Below are 21883 nucleotides of genomic sequence, written 5' to 3'. Positions count from 1 at the left end.
AACAAAAAATTACTACATCAATGTCAATGATGATGATGAAATTATTAATGTCACGAAGCCTCTAATTAATAAAACCAGATACATCAGGTTTTAATTTAAATAATGAAATCGTGGTTGTACACAAATTGAACTCTAAACTTATAAGGCTAATCATCATGTTTTGTCTTCTTTAACAATAATATATTCACCACAAATTATTACCACTCAGTATGGTAACCAATCGAATAAATAGCTAGGAATCAGTTCATCGGTATAAGCAGCTTCTATATGGGGGCGTCCAGTAATCTGGGCCGTTGTTATCCCTGTACACTTGAGGCGTGCATGAGACGGGTACCAAGCACAGGCCTCTACTTCGCAGGTCAATCTCTGTCTCCGATTTCTCCTTCCTATCCAACCCTCCCGATGCGTTGTAGTCCTGACAAAATAATATATAGGGCTACTACCTGTTAGGTCATAACAATTTAAAAATGTAACGTGTAGTTACAAATGAAGCTAGCATGATGACTACTTGCTATATGTGTCATTCTATACTTGCCAAATTATAAGACTTTGGCTGTTCACATACGTACATTTTGTTGTGAACTTAGATAGTTATACACTCCTATGTCTGGATACATAATAAAATCAATATATCTAGAAAAACCAAAACATCTTATAAATTTAAAATCGGAGAGTACGTAATTTGTATTGTCCCGTTTTGAGTTGATTCATAACTTATTACTATAATATATATACTGCCTCCAGTCAATTAAACATGACGTTTAGACAACAATATCAAGAATGAAACAGCTGTTTTCTTTGTCTGAAACGTCAAAGTAAACTTGACTGGAGGTATAGTATACCCTCGATGCAAAGGCTCAAATTAAGGCATGCATAGTGGAAAAGAGGTAGGCAGCTTTGTTAAATATGTCGTACCTTGCTACTACTTGTCTTCATGTATGGATCATTCAGCAACTGCATGCAACAAACCAGAAATAGAAGCTGGTCAGTTCAGCTCAAATAATTTAAAAACCCTACGAGGACCGAGCTGAGGCTCGGTTGGCTTGCTGCGCCGGCGTGCGAGCAGCCCACCTGATCCCTGATAGACTCGCGTGTCTCACCGTTGACCGGGATTTTCTCGGGATTTCTGTCTCTCGCGCGTGATGCCACGATGGAATCGTGACGTACCCGTCGTCTACGGAATCAGTGGATTTCGGTGATCTCAAGAAGAACGCGGTCTTCAGATCTGGGTGTAGTTATAGGTTTGTTTGTACACGGGTGGTGTGAGTTGTGTGCGTGTGTTGAGTGGGTGCGCGTATGTACCAACAGATGCTACAACTATACCCAGATGAGAGGCATTCAAAACAAACCCCTACAAAAGCAAAATGAGACTCAATTCATCAGAGAAAGCATTCCACGTTTTGTATGATGAAGTGATAGCAGAGCCAAATTGCCAAAGGGCCGGGGAGGTGGTGTCTAAGGGGGCCATGACCATGCATTCCATTACACAAAAAGCAGCAGCGCACTACTAACACCCATGTTGTGCAAAATACGAACAAAGGGGAGCCCCTGCTGGGGCCCACCAGGAAGGGTATGAGAGTCGACATAGGCTTTGGAGGTAGGACACGTGTCCTCTGGTGGTTGGTCGCATTGCATGATAATACCATTCCAGGTCCCCCCCCCCCACCCTCCCTGTCTATATTGCCAATAATTGCACACTGTCTATATTTATATTATGGAAGTCTTAGAAAGATTTTAAAAAGTTCTGCATCACAAAACATATGCCGATTTTAGAAAGATTTTAAAAAGTTCTGCACCCGGCCTCTTTCCCGATCAGTGATTGAAGTCTTTAAGCAGCTTATTATGCCGCACACATATAAAAATGGATACTACCAAAAGACTAGGCTGCTGGTACTATACATACAAGGTCAATAATCAAGTTAGTTCAGGTATATTTATAAAAGCATGAGAAAACCAGCTATGTGAAAGATGAATAAGATGACTAAACTTTCAGGAGTATATATGCAATATATATATGGCCAAGTTACCTGCACTTGTTCATGCAACCACTTGATGTAATTTATCGCCTCATACAGAACTGATGCGGTATCGGTCTAATAAGACATACGCACATAAGACAGGTAGGTCAATGCATGCAAAAGGCCATTAAACTAATTAATATTCGAAATAACACATACGTATACGCAGTACGTGCGAGCGCGTACCTTTCCAAATGGTGAAACGATCTGTTGCAGTGCAGTGATCTTATCTCCTAACTTCACTTTTGGCACCTGCGATGCCTGTTAAACTAAGCAACATCAACATCCCAACCAATAAATATTTATATAGCGACTATGTACTTATGTTTATGTCGCTAAAATATCGTATAATATGAACTCTTGCATTTGATCTGAGCTTGTTCTATAGTGTGTGTGTTACACCCTAGCTAGACTAGCTCTTCAGTTAGTATCTGAAACCCGAGTTTGTTAGTGAAACACATTCTAGTTTTGTTCACTCTCTACTCGAAGTGGTTTGCATCCGAGGATAGCAAAATGTAAATTAGAAGTACTTAATCTTTTCCAAATTATGGGTCACTTTAGTTTTGTCCTAAGTAAAAAAAAATGTTAACTTTGAACAAAATTATCGAAAATGCATGGATATCTACAACATCAAATTAGGATAATTACATCCATCATAAAACATGTGATGATACTTGATAGTGCATTTATTTGGTATTGTGGATGTTAATATATTCTAAAAAACTGATCAAATTTGGACAAATTTATCCTGGGACAAAGCTAAAATAACCTATAATTGGGAATGAAGGAAACAATAAACACATGTGGTGCCAAGCGAAGTTTAAGCAGTGTTGCTATAGTGGTTGAATTTAAAGGCAAACTATATTCATAGTAACCATCACTACATTTGAGGATATACAAAGCACATGTTCATTACATGGTAAGCATATATAGGATTTCATTTAAAGGGAAAAGCTATCGCCTACTCGATGTTTATCTGGCTTTGACACTTGATTGCTCCCTTCTCCCATCCATCATGCACAAGGAATTCTCCGTAGCTCTGACAACTTCCTAGTGAGTTGACGTTCAAGCTTAGGGCTGAGGGTTTTCGCAAGAAAGTGACCGGTCTAGAGGGAATGCTGCCACAGTGATAAGTTGGGCAAGTGGTGATGGTGGATATAGGGGAAATGGGTGCAATGATGCCAATGGTCAAAGTGGTGGAGGAAAGCTAGTGGGGATGCTTGGGCGGAGCCGCAGATCGAGGTGGGAGTGGGACGATATGGAGTGAGGTGGTGGATCCGCTAATGGGAGCAAGTGGTAAGGTTGTAGCATTGGGGAAGAATGAGGCTTGGAGCTATGCTTCGAAATCTAGTGTGGAGCTCAATAGTGAGACCCATGAGTGATCATCTGGATTAAGAAATTCATGCTTAACTTCCTTTGGGCATGTACAATGAGGATGCTAGGTGATTAGCAAAAAAAGCCATTTTTCTCACTATGCCATTATTAGCACCTGATGCTTAAAAGGTGGATAAGATGTTTAAATTAGCATCAATGCTCAATATGTGTGAAAGGATGCTGAGCCTATCCGATGCTTAATGAAATGACAATCTTCTCTCTCTTTAAGCATCCATTTCTAAGCTCCTTAATTATATTGTATACTACTCCATCTATGCCAAATTATAAGTCATTCCAATTTTCTTGGAGAATCAAAGCATCTCAAGGCACTGTTTGCTTAAACGGTCGTTTATCCCATTTAGACACCGTGTAAATGCTACACAGTAGTATATCATTTCCGTTTAATCAGCCGTTTAACCCGCCGTTTTGCCTGTTTAATTGGCTGTTTAGACCCAATAATGGCTAAACGACAAATGACTGGATGTTTACCGTTTAGTATTTAGGATAACATTGTATCAAGGTTGATCAAATTTATATAACAAAATAATAATATTTATGATACCAAATAAGTATCATTAGATTGTACCTAATTGATGTCATAAATCATTGTAATTCTCTATATAATTTTGGTCAAACTTGAGACGCTCTTTGACTTTCTAAGAAAATTAGAATGACTTATAATTTGAGACGGAGAAAGTATTTAGAAACTTTAGGTTGTCATCCAAAGATATTTATATATATAAGTGCATCAATCTTTGGATCAGAGTCAAATTCTGGAAATTAAAAAAATGCATATAATACAAATTACTCCTAGGTAGGAATGCACAGTGAAGAGCTTTAACTAAAATTGAGAAGGGGTGCCAATTAATTAAACCTGAGACAATAATAGAGGAGGCTAGATTAGCAATGTATCAGCACTTAAGCGGTGGAATTAAGTATTTCTTTAATTAATAAACTTTCTAAGTTAAGGGAGGCCATGGCCCACTTTAGTCTATTGCATATGTACGTGTAAACTAAATGGATAAGAAGACTTTGCATGACTGCATGCGCGTGTAGAGGCTAGCTAGGTGTGTGTACCTTGAGAGACGACGTGGGCGAGGAGGCCTCATTTTTGGACTTCTTGGCGTTCCCTTCCGACCCTTGCTGCTCCTCTGATCTCTTCTTCTTCCCCTCCGAGCTTCCCTTGCTGCCACCTCCGCTGCTTGTCTTTGCCTGAAGAAATGCTCAGATGGATCAGCGCGGGTTCCATCCTCTGCCCGCTTAGCATTACGTTGTACTGTGTGGCAAGAAGAAAAAGAAACCATAGTTTGCATCCGTCGTCGACGGTCGATCTTACCGGCGAAGAGATTTCGTGCCCTTGCTTCTTGTACTCCGCCTGCGCCTTCGTTGACGTGGCCGGCGCCGGCTGCTCTGGTTTTCCCAGCGGCGCTCCGCCGAAAGATATCAGGTCCGACAGGCTCGCCGTGCCGGCATTGTTGCTCCACGGCACGTCCATATACATCCTGTTGCTGCTGAGCCCGAGCATGGAGCTGTACCCCACGGGCCGGAGGAACTCCTGGCCGCCGCCGCCGGCGCCGCTGCCCCCGGACGCCGCTTCCTCCAGCATCGCGCCGTGGCCGTGGCCGTGGCCGCCTATCTCGTGCTTGCAGACGCCGCCGCCGGAGTCCAGGAACAGGCCGGCCTTGGCGCCGTGTCCCAAGGCGGCCACCGCGGCGGCGTTGTTATCGCATGCCGCGGCGACGCCGGCGCGGTGGTGCGCGTCGCCGAGGCACGGGCTCGGCGGCGCTATGGACCAGTTGCTCACGAGGTCGGACAGGTTCGCCGTGAGCCGCTCCGACTGGTGCTGGTGCGCGAGCGCTCCGGCGCCGTAGCCGGAGCTCACGTGCTTCTCCAGGGCGGCTGTCGTGAACTGGTGGTGGTCCGGCCACCCGCCGCCACCGCCACCACCGCTGCCGCCGTGGCTGCTGCCGTATTCCATCTTCTTGAGGTAGTCGCAGGCCGGGGGCTCGGCGAAGAGCTCCGGCGCGAGCGTCCTCGAGTTGAGCAGCTCGAGGAAGTTCTCGCTGTCGTCGTGGGCGTCGTGCACGGCCTGCATGCTTCTTCCAACCTCGCCGCCGGCTCCCCTGACGAGAGAGAGGGAGAACAACAAAAGGTGAAGCTAGCAGCAGAAGTTGCACTGATTGCACCGAAATGCCGGAAAAAGTGCTGTGTATGAACCCTTGCTTATTGTCATTAATTATTAGCACTGATTTAGAAGTGATCTATCATTGAGCAATCGATTAAAGAAGTGGAGGCAAAACTTTCCCCGAAATGACGAAGCGCATGTGTGAGAATGTAACCAAGCAAAGAGAGGGATCAACTTTGGGAAATGGATTAAAGTACTAACAAGGGGGACATGGATGCTGCTTGATATGGTTCCACTTTTTGGTGATCCGTACCAAACAGGCCTTAGTTGCTTCTATTAGATTGATCCCACCAGTTTGGTCCAACAGCCAATTGGGCCTTGATCCGCGCCTTGATCGGGGTGCCTAACCCTAACTATGGTTGGTGAGCCCCGTCGCACAGCACCATAAAAAGGAGGTGGGGGCTAGGGCACAAGGTACGAGGTTCACCTGCGCCACTAGACACCCCATCTACACTCCTAACCCTAAGCCGATCTAGAGAGGGGCGCTGCCAGCGACGGGAAGCCGCCACCGGCGCCTCTGCTCTGCCGCCGCTTGGGAGAACGAGCTGAGCCACGCGCCGTCGGGCACAGAGTGCCGCCACAGTGGCTCGGGCTCAGGGCAACGTCGCAAGGTCGCTCGACGGCGGCGCGCTCAGCCTCGGGCGAGCGCGCTCGCCAGCGAGGGCCCCCGTGGCGGCGCCACCATTTCTCTCCGGCCGCCATGTTTTGGCCCCGTTCATTTGGCGGAATTTGGCTGAAAAACACTGTTCCGGCTAAATTGTTGTGGGAGAAAAACACTGTTCTGGCTGAAAAAAGAAGTCGAACAAGCCAAAACTTAGGGTTAGCCGAACGAGCCCTTTGGGTGAGAAGGGGAGAGAGAACCGACCGCCATGGCGTAGAGAGAGAAAGGGGAGGGGTGGCCGAGCGGTTTTGATCCGGCGATCAGCGCGGACAGCCGTTGGATTTGATCCGACGGTCGGCGTTCGCTGGACCAGCTTTTAGCCCAGGCGGGCGAGGGAATTCCCGGCCTAGGCCCAGGTTGCGGCCTGGGCATGGGGACAGCGTGACGCGCGCGGCTGACCAGGCCGTTTTTCGCCGCTGGGTCGTGACAGCGCGCATCGCGCGAGTGATTTTCGGCCCAAATGCACAGTACCATTTACGAATTGTTATTCAGAAGCAATTTTTTGATGTTTTTTTTGTCCAGTTTAAATCTCTAACAAAATTTGAACCAACGGAATAATTTTTTTCAGAGACTAGATGAGTACAGTAAAATGCTTTTGAAAATTAGATATAGAATTTTTCCATGTTTCTGCTGCAGAGTTAATGTTTATTATCTTCTAATTAAATTCGAATCAACGAGAGAATTTAATTTGAAGAGCAGTTAAATTTTATTTAGTAAATTATCATATTGTTATTTTTCTGACCAACGTTGATAATAATAATATTATAATATTTATTCATAAGTTTTCCATGTATTAATTCTATTTCTGCCCAACGATGATGTAGAATTAGTGTATAAGAATGTTGTATGTTTTAATTTTGACCAACGTTAAATTAAAGCATGCAATTATTATGTCATATTTTCTCACTATCTCTAACGGTGTTTTTCAGGACTCAACCCAATGGCATTTATCTCGCACATACCACCTCTTGAAGGGGGGCAACTATAGGGTATAGCGAGAGAAGTATGAGCTAACACTTGCGCTATCTGAAAATGACCTAACGCTTACCTCCTCGTGTCCTACTGAGCTAGTGGACCCGGTAAGGGAAGAAAATGAGACTGATGCTGATGTCACTGCTCGGCAGCGAGATCATGCATAAGTGCGGATGTAATATGATCTCGAACGTAAGAAATGAGACATTTTAAACCACAAGTGCTTGATGGTGGCTAAGTTCATAATTTCAGATGCTATAAGGGGGTCTATCCCAGATTGTGATACCTCCACAGAGTATCTTAAGAAAGTAGAGAGTCAGTTCACTGGCTCTTTAAAGGCTTATACCAGTACTTTGATCAAGAAATTATTCAATGAAAAATACACTAATGGCGGTATCAGAGAGCACATACTGAAGATGAGCAACACAGCTTCGAAGCTGAAGCCAATGGATTTAGGGCTTAACGATGAGTTCCTGATTCATTTAGTTTTTGCTTCCATGCCCAAAGAATAGGAAACTTTTGTTGTGAACTACAACATGCAGCCCGATAAATGGAATATAGAGAAGCTCATTGCAATGTGTGTTGAAGAAGAGGAGAGGCTGAAAAGCTCATAGGGTGACTCTGCTAACCTTATGAAGGATAACAACAAGAAGAATTTCAATAAGAATGCCAAACCTCAAGGGAAAGCTCCTCAGACTGAGCATCATCAGAAGAACAACAATGCCCAAGTTGAAAAGGATCAGTGCAAATGGTGCAAGAAGCATGGACATTACCAGAGAGACTGTCCAGACTTTCTGAAGAGCCTTCTAAAGAGAGGTGAGGATTACATTACATTCATAGATGAGTCCTTGTATTTGAGTTATGTAAAATCTACTTGGTGGATTGATTTAGGTGCAACTGTTCATGTTGTAAATTCATTATAGGAATTCCGTACGAGGAGGACCCCGCAAAGAGGAGAAAAAAATTAAAGTAGCAAATGGAGTTGAAGCTAAAGTTAAAGCCATTGGAGATCTCTCTCTAGAATTAGATGATGGTTTTAGACTTCAGCTTTCAGATATTCTTTATGTACCCTCTTTGCGTAGAAACTTGATAAGTGTTTCATGATTAGATGATGACGGATATGATTGCCATTTTGGTAATAGCAAATGTCGTATTGTGTATAATAATAAGTGTGTTGGTCTTGCTTTCTGACAAGACAAGCTTTATTTATTATCACTTTCTGAGAATGTGAATGTTGTGAGCACTGAGAATGAGAATGTCTCCTCATCTATGAACGCAAGTAATAAGCGGAAGAGAGTTCATGATACATCATCGAAATTATGGCACTGTCGTTTAGGCCATATTTCGAGGGGGAGAATAGAGCGATTGATTAAGAAATCAATTCTTCCGCCTTTAGAATTTTCAGATTTAGAACAATCATAGATTGCATAAAAGGAAAGTACGTTAAGAAAATAAAGAAAGATGCCAAACGAAGCGTAGGAATTTTAGAAATAGTTCACACAGATATTTGTGGTCCTTTTCCTGTGAAGAGTGTGGATGGTTATGATTCTTTTATAACATTCACATATGACTATTCTTGTTTTGGCTATATTTATCCAATTAAAGAAATATCAGAAGCATTGGATAAATTTAAGATATTTAAGGCTGAAGTAGAAAATCAGCACAACTTAAAGATTAAGGTGGTAAGATTCGATCGTGGGGGAGAGTACTACGATCGACACACCTCATATGGCCAAGTTCCTGGACCCTTTGCAAGGTTCCTATAGAAAAATGGCATAGTAGCCCAGTATTCTACACCGGGCGAGCCTCAGCAGAATGGAGTAGCTGAAAGATGCAACCGTACCTTAATGGATATGGTGAGGAGAATGATAAGTTACTCTACCCTACCAATAAGTTTATGGATGGAGGCATTAAAAACCGTCATTCATATTCTTAATCGAGTGCCAAGCAAGTTGGTGCCCAAAACACCGTATGAGTTATGGACTGGAAATGAACTCTCACTTAACTATTTACGTGTGTGGGGTTGTCCAGCTGAGGCTAAAGTCTTTAACCCAAACATAGGGAAGCTAGACTCCAAAATAGTCAATTATTATTTTATTGGCTATCCAGAAAAGTCAAAATGTTATCGCTTCTATTGTCCTGACAGACAGACAAAGATTGTAGAAACAGGACATGCTGTGTTCCTCGAGGATGATATGATAAGGGGGAGCATGGTAGCGCGAGAAATTAATTTTGAAGAGAAGTGGGTATACATGCCCACTCCGATGGTTCAGGACCCATTCTTCACGCTACCTGTTGTTGATGTACCAACAGTGCAACACATTGTAGTAACAACACCTATTATTAGTTCTCATATGGCAACAATGAATGAACATGAGGAACCTGTCGTTCAGGATCCCATAGAACCCGTTGTCACACATGAGGAGGAGCAACAACAGCCTCATATAGAATAAGCATCATCTAACAAGGCCCCTAAAAGGTCTCAAAGAGTCAGGAGATCAGCCATTCCTGATGACTACGAAGTCTATGATTGTGAGGAATTTCAAATGGAGGGTGATCCCACCTCATTTAATTTGAAGAAGCCATGAGAAACGTTCATTCATTAAAGTGGCTTGAAGCCATGGAAGATGAAATGAAATCAATAAAAACCAACAATGTTTGGGACTTAGAAACAATTCTTAAAGGAGCCAAGACAGTAGGCTGTAAATGGGTCTATAAAACCAAACATGACTCCAAAGAAAATATAGAAAGATTCAAAGCGCGACTTGTGGCGAAAGGCTTCACGCAAAGAGAAGGTATAGATTATAATGAGACATTTTCTCTAGTCTCATGTGAGAATTCTTTTAGAATCATAATGGCGCTTGTAGCACATTACGATTTAGAATTACATCAGATGGATGTAAAGACGGCGTTCCTAAACGAGGATCTAGAGGAAAATATTTACATGGCACAACCGAAAGGTTTTGTTGTGGAAGGAAAAGAATGTATGGGATGCCGCCTGAACAAATCCATTTACGGATTAAAACAAGCTTCAAGACAGTGGTATTTGAAGTTTGATAGTACAATAAGAAAGTTTGGGTTTCAAGAAAATATAGAGGACAATTGCGTTTATGCAAAGTTCAAGAATGGAAAATACATTTTCCTAGTCTTGTATGTGGATGACATCTTGCTCGCTAGCAGTGATGTTAATCTACTACTAGAAACAAAGAACTCTTGTCCTCGAAGTTTGATATGAAGGATCTCGATGAAGCTTCGTTCGTCCTAGGAATAGAGATTCACCGAGATAGAGAAAAGGGGGGTTTAGGATTATCACAAACGGCATACTTAGAAAAAGTTCTAAAGAAATACAGTATGCAAAATTGTAAGTCTTCACCTGCTCCCATAGTCAAGGGCGATAGATATGGGGAATTTCAATGTCCCAGGAACCAATATGAGATCGATCAAATAAAAGCGATTCCATATAGTTCAACTGACGGAAGTTTACAGTATGCTCAAGTGTGTACTCGCCCTGACTTAGCATTTGTTACCGGGTTACTTGGCAGATATAAGAGTAATCCAAGAATAGAACACTGAAAATTAGTAAAGAAAGTTTTGCGTTACCTACAAGGTACGAAGGGTCCCATGCTAACGTACAGAAGATCTAATTCCCTGCACATAGAGGGGTATACATATTCTGATTATGTGGGAGATAACAGAAAGTCCACGTCAGGATACATATTCACTCTCGTAGGAGGAGCTGTATCATGGAAAATCTCAAAGCAAACCATCACTACATCGTCCACAATGTATGCCGAGTTTGTAGCATGTTATGAGGCCACAGGGCAGGTGAATTGGCTGAAGAAATTCATGCCCGGGTTGAAAGTGGTAGACGGCATACATAAACCACTCAAGTTATACTATGATAATAATCAGCAGTATGTTACGCTCACAACAATAAGTCAAGTGTGCTGCCAAACACATTGACATAAAGTATTTTGTTGTGAAAGACAAAGTCCGGGATTATATAATTAGTCTTGAGCATACAAGAATAGAAAATATGCTCGCGGATCCGCTTACAAAAGGCTTACCACCCAGCGTGTTCAGAAAACACTTAGACGGCATGGGTTTAAGGGAAAGCCTATGATTCCTAGACAATGAGGGCCTAGTTGAGAATCTGTTTCAAAATAGAGAGGTGCATTGTAGCTGTTTAATCTAATGGTAACAGACCAAGACGATGAGGCACGCTCTATACTCTGATCTGTGATGGAATGGGAACAAGATAAAGTAAGTAAGTTAAATTTAAGTCATAAGGTGAGATTAAGGGGGAGAATGTTAGATTGATCCCACCAGTTTGGCCCAACAGCCAATTGGGCCTTGATCCGCGCCCTGATCGGGGGTGCCCAACCCTAACTATGGTTGGTGGGCCCCGTCGCACAGCACCATAAAAGGGAGGTAGGGGCCGGGGCACAAGGCACGAGATTCACCTGCGCCGCCAGACACCCCACCTACACTCCTAACCCTAAGACGATCTAGAGAGGGGCGCTGCCAGCGACGGGAAGCCGCCACCAGCGCCTCTGCACCGCCTCCTCTACGACTGCGCCTTCACTGCGCCATCTACATCGCCGACGCCGGACTCCACTGCTACTCCTTCAGCGCCACCCGTCTCCATCGACGCTATGACTTCCTCTTCCTCCAAGGCCGATGGTTTGCTACCCGCACCTCTCTCTCTCTCTAGGTCCTCGTACTAGTTCATGTTTTAGGGTTTACCATATGCTAAATGACAGTTTACACCCGCTAGATCTGCAACTAATCGATCCTAATGGTCTATCAGCTTCTTCACACAAAATGATTAGTGGCTATCTAGCTAGCTAATTTGGCATTGTTATATATGTAGCTAGCTAGGTTATGTTTCTACCCAACCCAAGCTAGGCAGCAACAACTTTAACATATATATATGATATATGTGTGTGAAATTGTATCGCAAGTTTGCAACCAATCTCACTTCACAACTATATATATTATATATGCAAATTCCAATTCCAATTCCGAATCCAGTGGACTTGCATATATGCAAGTCTTGCTAACACTTTAATCTGCATCGAACCTAGCTAGGCCACAAGGAAAGAACCTTATAGCCATAGAATCAAATCACAGTAATTTTGTAATTTGTATGTACACATGTAACCCCGGCCCCCCCGCGCGCTTTCCCCGCTATATTTTCGAAATCGAAAAGAAAGCCCCTTTAGTTCTCGCTTTGCTTGCTTTGGTTCCTGATCCTTTGTGTGCTTTAGTTTCTTTCCCCTGGCCTGCCACTAGCTAGACGACTACGCTACCGCAAACATATACTAACTTTGCAGCACATATTCTTGTTCTCTGAATAACTAAGCAGCAAAGATTAATCGATCGGCGTCACTAGCAGCAGCAGCTAGCTAGCTATGTGTGTAGATATATTCGTGGAAAGGAAATTTAGATGCTAGAATCTAGCTAGGCAAAGCGAGGCTGCTTTGGAGGCACTCGGACAAAGGGTAGTGGACGCATGCCCTCTTTTCATTTCTCTCATCACCCCCTCCTGCCGGCCGCCTCCGAATCGAATATGCATGCAAATCTTTCTATTATTATTTGATTTGGTTTTGACATGTGTTCATGGAGACATATACATGGTGGTATGTGTGTACGGATATACGTTCGTGCGCGTGTCGTGTAGTGTCGTACTCACATGAGGACTTGGTTCCAGAGGTGGCTCTCGGCGGCGACGGCGGCGGCCACCTCGGCTCCGCCGGAGTCCATGCTGAGGCCGGAGTGGTTGGTGGTGGAGGTGTTTGTGAAGGACGTCATGGTGGCGTTGGGGGCCGAGAGGTCGTCGTCGGCGCCGCCGCCGGAGGACGTCGTCGTCCGGCCGCCGTGCTGCTGGTGCGGCGCCATCGTCGCCGCGGGGGGCGGGGGCGTCCACGCGCCGTAGGCAGCCGGGTGCATGCTGTCGCGCCACCAGGAGGCCACGGCGGCAGCCGAGGACGTGGACGAGGAGGAGGCCGACGGCGGTGGAGGCGGCGGGGAGCTGCGGGGAGGAGGCCACTGCATGCACACGGCCGGGGCAGCGGCAGTTGGTGCAGGCTAGCTAGCTAGTAGCTAGGTAGCTGATGAGCTCAGCTCCAATCCTAGCTAGCTCTTGTTGAGCCGTGCGGTGTAGTGGCGGGGGAGATGAGAACGAACGAGTATGGTATATATGAGTGAATTTGGATTGTGTGTGGAGGTCAGGTGATAGGAGGAGAGGAGCACATTGCAGTGCAGCTTGTGGGCTGTGAGACTTGTACTAGTAGCTTTTTAAAGGAGGAGGAATGGATGGCTACGCTGTGGTGACATCACCTGGCTTACCTATCAGTGCAGAATAGTTCCTGTCCGTCTGGCTTTGGACATCTCTATCCTTTTCGGCCAGGGGTTTTGGTGTTCGGCGGTAAGCGTGCACTACTAGATTCAGGTTTTTTATCGAGTGACTGAGGTACTCGGTAAAAATCAAATTGTATTCAGCAAAGTTTTTATCGAGTGCGGCATTCGATAAAGAACACATGACAAAAAATTGATCGGCAAAGCCCTCTTTGCCGAGTGTCTTTCATCGGACACTCGGTAAAGGCTCTGCCGAGAGCCCGGTGGCACTCGGCAAAGAAAAGCGACCGTCACGACGCCGGCCCCATTGACGGTCGCTTTGCGAGTGCTAACCCTGCAGGCACTCGACAAAGATTTTTTATTTATTTTTTTAAAAAAATCTTTGCCGAGTGCCCTCTATCCAGCCCTTGGCAAATACGTTTTATTTTTTTTCCTAAAAATTCTTTGCCGAGTGCCCCCTGGCCGGCGCTCGGCAAAGTTTGAAATTTTTTTTAAAAAAAATTCTTTGCCGAGTGCTCTCTGGCCGGCACTCGGCAAAGTTTGAATTTTTTTTTAAAAAAAATTCTTTGCCGAGTACCATGGTCATGGCACTCGGCAAAGCTGAAAAAATGGTTTTCCGAGTGCCCATTTTTCCGGCTTTGCCGAGTGCTGTGACCATAGCACTCAGCAACGGGGTCCTTTGTCGAGTGCAACACTCGGCAAAGTGACCCAAAACGGCAATTTTTAATTTTTTTTTACATTCCATCATAACAAATAAATTCATACAAACATATATCACATATATATCTCATTCATCACATATATATCTCATCCATCACATATATATCTCATCCATCCATACATTCATCCACACATATCACATCCATCACAATATATATCACATATATAATAATAAGTGCTCAAGTCCATCCAAATAAATCCACAAGTCCATCAAAATCTACAAGTGCATCACAAGTCCATCACTAAGTGAACAATAAATGAAAAAAATACAATGTGCACTCGTCTCAGCCACTGCGACTGTGGTGAAGGCCCAGCTCCATCATTCGGAGGTGCATGAGGTGGATTATTCGGACCACCGTCAGATGGAGATTGCACAAAGAAGAAAAGATTGCACGTGAGACAATATTATTTGGATAGCTAATCTAGGAAGGTAGAGGCCATACAAGCAAATCACAAGCGAAAGTAAAAAACTTTCATACTCATATGAGTAGCTACAGCTGCAGGACGCGGAGGCGGAGGTGGAACCAACAACCCAGCTAGTAGAGAGAAGCCCACATGTTGCCCAAGCCCTTGTAGGAACTCCATAATGTTCGTAAGCCTCTGCGTCGGGGCCTGCCGCTCAGCCCGCTCGGCCTCCAGCTGGGCCGCCATCCTCTGCTGCCCGGCCTCCAGCTCCTAACGTTGCCTCATTTCTTGTTCTAGCCGGGCCTGCAATATTTCACTCCAATGTTTCAGTAATGCAAAGCTCATTAAGGTGTGTAAAGATCAATGTATGATGAGTAAAACATGAATAACATCGAGTGCATCGACCCAGTGCTGTGCAGCGGTCAGCCGTGTGCGAATGGCCGGGCTCTCGCTCGTGCTCCGTGCTCGGATCTGGGAGAGAGAGGGAGTAGAGGCCGTGTCAATGACGCCGTCGCCAAGCCAGAACCACCCATGCTTCTTGCCTTGCCCCGCCCTCATGACGGCCTCTCCATCGAAGTCCTGGGTGCTCGGATCATGGTCTGGCCCATGGAGCGACCTCGCCACCTCAGTGTACTCACTGATGCGGGAGTGGACGCTCGGGTTCATGTATGCCTTGGGTGGGTCCTCCAGGTTGAAGGAGACGTCGGACGTCGCCTTGCCCTTGTGGGCCATACACCATGCCTGGAAGTCCAAGCAAGCCTGGCCACTATGTGACGCCGACTGCGAGAAAGACAGCACGATGATTAGAAATCAGGCAGAACTGAGTGTCACAATAGATAAATGAATTCGCGTACCCATGCTTGTTTGTATCCGGCGAGGCTGCGGCTGCCTTGACGGTGTGCTGGACCTTGCATCTGTAAACGACGGTCCTGGGCATCCCTGTGCATCTTGAGGTACTCCTCCGTGAACCACCTCTCCATCATCATCGCCCAGCACTCGGGATACGCTTGGCACCACTAGGGAATCATCTACACATCATCAAGTATTGGACATATAAGAAGATCAAATTAAACCAACTTAATCTCAAAACAAATCAATATTGATGTTCTTCATTTACCTCAAGGTACTGCTCCCTGGTCAGCTGCATCTCTCTTGCGTCTTTCTTGGTTTTCCTCTCTCCAAGCTTTGACCCATAGTAGGTTACGATGGCCTGGATGCGCACCTCGCGATGCATGTCGGTGATGAGTTTTTTACAGGCTTTGGTAGTCACCTGCTCCGCCCTGGCCTCAAATCCTTCCTCGCATCTATAATAAGTCTGCATACAAAAACGATGTATCCATTCATTATTTCAAGAAAAGTCAAATGAATGCGACATATTGAGCAATGTTGTGTGAGGGATACTTACCCAAAACTCTGCCTTCACCCGCGCCGCCTTGTTAGGGTACTCCACAACGGGGGCGACAGCGTAGTGGTCAAACGAGTAGGCCGACTCTGTCTTCGATGCGTACGTGACAATGCCGGGGAAGTGTTGCCTGCACAGAAGACCCATGATGCCATTGACTAGTCGTGCGCTACCACCCGACACAACCACCCAGTTCCTGCACAAGTGATTAAGAAAAATTAATAGTTTTTTTCATCATATCATATGAAGTAGTGGTGATAACATATAAAGTTACTTACTTTTGCCCTTCGGGGCGAATCACTGGGCGTTGGTGAGGAAGCGGAACCTGTGGGAGGCTCGCAGGACCTCGCAAGTAGACACTTGAAGAGGAGTCGGAGGAAGCGGAACCCGTGCCTGCCGCCTCCCACGATGTGGGAGGAGACTCGTCCTCATGTGGCCCCTCCTCCTCGTTCGTCTGCCAAACCAGCTCCTCATCTGACTCATCCACGTGCGCCACCTCCTCCTCTAGCTCCTCCTCACGGGCGTGGGAGGAGACGGCCCCCTCCTGTGGCTAACGGTCCTCCTCCTCCTCCTCCTGTTCGATCCCTCCGCCGCCCCCTCCACCTCCTCCTGTAGCTAGCGTGGTCTTTGGTAAATCGAGTTCACGGACCTATGACGGTCGCCCGCCATCTTTGTTCAATCGCCTACAATAAAAAAGAAAAACAAGACGTAATTAGAAATAGGTGCAAAAATGAACAAAACATAATTACAAAAAACATAGTAATACATGTATTAGAAATATATGCAAAAATGAGCAAAACATAATTACAAAAAACATAGTATTACATGTATTAGAAATAATCTTCATGATTGAGATTAGCTGGATCATAGGTCTCGTCATCACTATCAACATTGTCCAACTCATCAACACTATCCGAAGGAGGAATGTTGTCTTCATTGTCATTGCCGAAACGTAATAGCTCAAGCATTTGTATGTCCTTCAGATTTCGCACCTCGTCTCCAGCGTCCTCGTCATCATCCCTTTCATTGTCTACTTCCATTCCTATCTCTTCAGTTAAGTCTATGTCAAACCTCCCTTGTAGCCCATCTTCTTGATAGAACTCTCCATCATATGTGTTTGGGTTGAAGTAGTAATCTTCATCGTTTGGGATAGGTAGTTTACCGTGCGGCGATACCTTGTGCACAATAGACCAACCCTTAAGATGCTCGGCGTCTTTGCACGCGTATGACGTATAATAAACCCGGACGGTCTATTGAGCCACAATGTAGACATCTTTTCCTAGATAGACGGAATCATATCGAATCTCGACTAGCCCAAGCTTAGGGGTTCGTCTTGTTACTCCAGGATGAAACCAGTGGCATTTGAATATGATAGGAGTAAGAGGTTTGGAACCATAGAATGATAGTTCGTAGATTTCTTCAATTCTTCCATAATAGTCGAGTCCATCAGAGCCGGGCGTAACAACTCCGCTGTTGGTGGTTTTTCGATTGGGCCAACTCTGCTCGTAGCTTGCTGTGTGAAAACGATATCCATTCACGTCATAACCAGTAAATGACTTGGCCCTAACGACACAGCCGTTTGCAACCTATCTCAGCTCATCACTTATAGGCGCATCAGTTTGGGCTTTCTGTTTGAACCAACAAATGAAATCGAGGCTCTCTGGTCCCGCACCCTGTGAAAGAAGGGTATCATTTTCTTGCGGGGTAGGTTGCCTTGATCCATGCCAGGATTGACGAAGAAATTCTCTGTACCAACGAGAAACAAGGGGGTTGGACGAAGAAACAAGGACATACAGCGAAATGAAACAAGTTCGTTCAGAACTTACCCAATGAACGGCTGCACCTCGACAAGGTTGGTCAACACATATAGCTTGATACTGCGCCACTCTTCATTTTCAATTGCTTAGTGGTCGATGCACTTGCACTTTCGAGTTGCCCTTGGAAAAGGCTGAGGTTCGATTCATTTTCACCAGCATTGTAACGAGGGGGTAGATTATAAACGCTAGGAAGGTTCTCAGTGTAGTATTTCTCTGTGAAGTTCGACACCTCCTCTAGAATGTATGCCTCTGCAATGGAAGCCTCAATTTTGGTTTTATTTCTACATTTTTTGCGAAGAGTCTTCAGACATCTCTCGATTGGATAGCACCAACGGTCCTGCATGGGCCCCCATCCGTGCCTCATACGGGAGGTGCACAATCAAATGCTGCATCGGCAAGAAGAAGCCGGGTGGAAAGATCTTCTCCAACTTACATAGCAACACGGGTGCCGCTTTTTCCAAATCATCAATGACGGTCTGAGAGAGCTCCTTGGCACAAAGCTGGCAGAATAAGTAGCTCAACTCTGCCAGCACTTGCCAGACATGCTCCGGGACATAGCCTCGAACCATCACCGGAAGAAGCCGCTCAATCCATATGTGGTAGTCATGACTCTTCATCCCGTCGACTCGCAGAGTGCCTAAGTTTAGTCCCCTCTTTAGATTCGCTGCATACCCATCAGGGAACATTAGCATCTGGATCCATTCAAGTACTTCCCTCCTTTGGTCCTTTTTCAAGACGAAATCGGCCTTAGGCCTTCTCCAGGTCTTGCCACGACTAAGAGGCTGCATCTCTTGATTTGGTCTATCGCACAACGTTGCCAAGTCTACTCTAGCCTTAGGGTTGTCCTTAGACTTTTTAGTATCCATGAGTGTTGCCCAAAGTGCCTCGGCGACATTCTTTTCAGTGTGCATTACATCAATGTTATGTGGCAGAAGAAGGTCATCGAAATAGGGGAGCCTCATCATGCCCGAGATATGAGTCCACATATGTTGCTCACCATATCCCACAAAACCACCTTCTTCATTGGGCACGAGAGCATCTATCTGAGCATGAACCTCGACACCAGTCATCATCCGCGGTGCAGGGTTTGTCACTTTGACACCTTTCGTAAAGTTCTTGATGTCTTGTCTGAATAGATGGTCAAGAGGTAGGAATTGACGATGTATGTCGAACGACGAATACTTGCCACCCTTCTGCAACCAAATGAACCTCACACCTTCCTTGCATATTGGGCATGGGAAATTCCCGTGAACACACCAGGCGCAGAATATCCCATACGCCAGGAAGTCATGCAGGGAGTAGTGGTACCAAACGTGCATTTTGAAGGTTGTCTTTGTAGCTCGATCGTATGTCCATACCCCTTCGTCCCAAGCACGGACCAATTCATCAAACACGGGCTCCATGAACACACCCATATTACTCCCTGGGTGTTCAGGAATTATCAACGACAAGAATACGTTATGTCGTTGAAAGGAGACACCGGGGGGAGATTAAGAAGGATAACGAAGACGGGCCAACATGTGTATGGGGCAGCCATCATTCCATAAGGATTGAACCCATCTGTTGCTAGCGCGACACGTACACACTGTTCGCCTAAACGGTCAACATCTTATCAAAGCCTTCTCGACTCAAGTTTAACTCGGACTTTAACCCCATTAAGCATTCAATGGCATCCAGTTGAGTCACCATTGACCGATCATAAAGGGGTTTCTATGCCGAGTCCATCATGTCGTAGAACGCCTGTACGGCTGCCTCCATCTCCTCCTTCTCACGTCCCTCATCGAACTATCCTTGGTGAAAGTCATCTAACATGTCTGCTACCTCGGCATCAGCATCAAAAGCCTCCACCCGTGGTCTCACCACCTCCTCTCTCATACGATGGGCTTCACCATGGTGGACCCACTGGGTGTAGTCCGACGTAAATCCATTCTTTACAAGATGTTTACCCATTTCCACCTTGTTTACCCTTCTCCTGTTTCCACATTTGCTACAGGGACACAAAACTAGGCAATGTCCTTTAGTAGCCTTGCCAAATGCACTGTTCAAGAAAGCATTGGTCTTGTTCATCCATTCATTGGTGTAATCACTCTGACTTCTCTGGCCCGTGTACATCCACTGACGGTCATCCATCCTCTAACATATGTATCACCGAGCAAAGTAACCATCAATTGCATCTACATGGTGTTTCTACTATCTAATAGGTGAGGATAGGTCCTAATCTCACCCGCAGATGCGTAGATGAGGTTAGTCTCCATGCTCTACTCCTATCCGAGATAGAATTTTGGCTGCACCTCCCCGCTGTTCTCCAGATACACGTCCTGCCAAAGAAGAGTGCGTATCCGGAGAACAACAGGGAGGTGATGCCGAAACTCTATCTCGGATCAGAACAGACCATGAAAACTAACCCATCTACGCATCCGTGGGCTGTCCAAAAAACATGGACAATCCAAAACAGATACGGTCGTAGATATGCAAAGATCTACATACCTCCAACCGTATCTCTTTCGAACGAGAGACGCCTAACTGGGTTACGCGATCTACGACCATGATACGGAAAGAGGGGTTATACCTAGGGTGGCGATGGAGTCAGGCTAACGGGGCCGTGGCGGGTCGGTGCAGTGGCGAGGCGACGCGGTGCAGGCAGACCTGCAGTGGTGAGGAAGACGATCGGGGTCGCCGAGATACTCCGGCTCGGCTACGACGGCTCTTCTCTGCAAAAAAAAGAACAAAATACTATCTTAGTTCAAAATTTCGGCAGAACCTCCCCTGCACGGTGAGGTATCCAAACCTGCAAAAAAACATATGGCACGATGGCCGACAACCACATATACATATGCATTCAATTCAACATATCATTGCCAAGTCACATTCAACCACCACCACCGCCGCCGCCGCCGCCACTCTACTCTTCTACTACTACAACCACCACCACCGCCGCCACTATACTCTTCTACTACTACAACCACCACCACCACCACCTATTACTACTACTACCACCATAACCACCTACTGTACTACTACTACCCACCACCACAACCACCTACTACTACTACTACTACTCTCTACCGAACTCTACTTCTACTAAAACATACTACCATTGCTACTCTACTACTCACCTATGGTGTCGGGGCTGGGAGGGCGTCGGGGTCGGCCGAGGCATGCCGGGGACGGGGAGAGGATGGCCGCGGTGGTCGGGGGCACATCGAGGATGGCTGGGGTCGCGCCGAGAGGGCCAGGGCAGCGCTGCCGTGGGCTGGGGCGCGGGCCGCGGGGTTAGAGCGGCGGGTGTGGGGCGGCGGGCGCCGGTGGCCCACGGTGTCCGAGGCGGCCGGCGGAGGCGCGCCGGTGTGGGCGGGCCGGCGGGCGAAGACGGTGGGGGCACGCCGGCGTGCGCGGACGGCGGAGCGGCGGGGGCACAGCGGCGGGGGCGCGCCGCCGTGCGCGGGCGGGGCGGGACGGCGGGGCGGGACGACGGGGTGGGGGCATGGCCGCGGGGGGGGGGGCCGCCGCCGTGCGCGGGGCGGGGCGAGATGGCGGGGTGGGGGCACGCCGGTGGGGCCACGCGCCGTGCGTGGGCGGGGCGTGCGTGGGGCGGGGCGGGACGGCGGGGTGGGGGCATGCCGGTGGGGGGGGCGCCGTGCGCGGGCGGGGCGGGACGTTGGGCCGGCCGGGGTGGGGGCGGGGCGGGACGGTGGCGCGCGTGTGTGCGTGTGTGGGTGGGAGGGAGGCTGGTTTGTCTAAGTGGATGGGCCGTTTGACGAGTGCCCCGATCTGGCACTCGGCAAAGGAGGCCGGTTTGCCGAGTGCCAGATCGGGCACTCGGCAAACGTGTTTTCCTTTTTTTTGAAATCTAAACCCTAAACCGCACTGCATCTTTTCTTTAAAAAAATACCACTTTGCCGAGTGCCGGGCGGAGAGGCACTCGGCAAACATTTTAAAAAAAAATTGGCACGCTCTTTGCCGAGTGTC

At 46.6% G+C, this 21883-nt stretch overlaps 2 protein-coding genes across 2 annotated transcripts; both read right to left on the bottom strand.

The window, feature by feature from the left end:
• Positions 1 to 63: 63 nt before the first annotated feature.
• Positions 64 to 13451, bottom strand: LOC136552322 (transcription factor bHLH111-like). Its single transcript, XM_066543861.1, has 7 exons — positions 12906 to 13451; positions 4729 to 5515; positions 4470 to 4604; positions 2205 to 2279; positions 2028 to 2093; positions 916 to 954; positions 64 to 415 (listed from the first exon to the last, which is right to left on the bottom strand). The coding sequence occupies exons 1-7, from the start codon at positions 13265 to 13267 to the stop codon at positions 245 to 247; spliced, it is 1635 nt and encodes a 544-aa protein (XP_066399958.1). The 5' UTR covers positions 13268 to 13451; the 3' UTR covers positions 64 to 244.
• A 7158-nt stretch (positions 13452 to 20609) lies between these two features.
• On the bottom strand, positions 20610 to 21533 carry LOC136548917 (lysine-rich arabinogalactan protein 19-like). The gene is made up of 2 exons (XM_066540273.1): positions 21031 to 21533; positions 20610 to 20625 (listed from the first exon to the last, which is right to left on the bottom strand). The coding sequence occupies exons 1-2, from the start codon at positions 21531 to 21533 to the stop codon at positions 20610 to 20612; spliced, it is 519 nt and encodes a 172-aa protein (XP_066396370.1).
• Between the last annotated feature and the right edge of the window lie 350 nt (positions 21534 to 21883).

This window comes from Miscanthus floridulus, chromosome 4, assembly GCF_019320115.1.
Source record: "Miscanthus floridulus cultivar M001 chromosome 4, ASM1932011v1, whole genome shotgun sequence".
Taxonomy (NCBI): Eukaryota; Viridiplantae; Streptophyta; class Magnoliopsida; order Poales; family Poaceae; genus Miscanthus; species Miscanthus floridulus.
The sequence above is the reverse complement of the archived record's forward strand: the minus strand, read 5'-3'. Positions and strand labels throughout refer to the sequence as shown.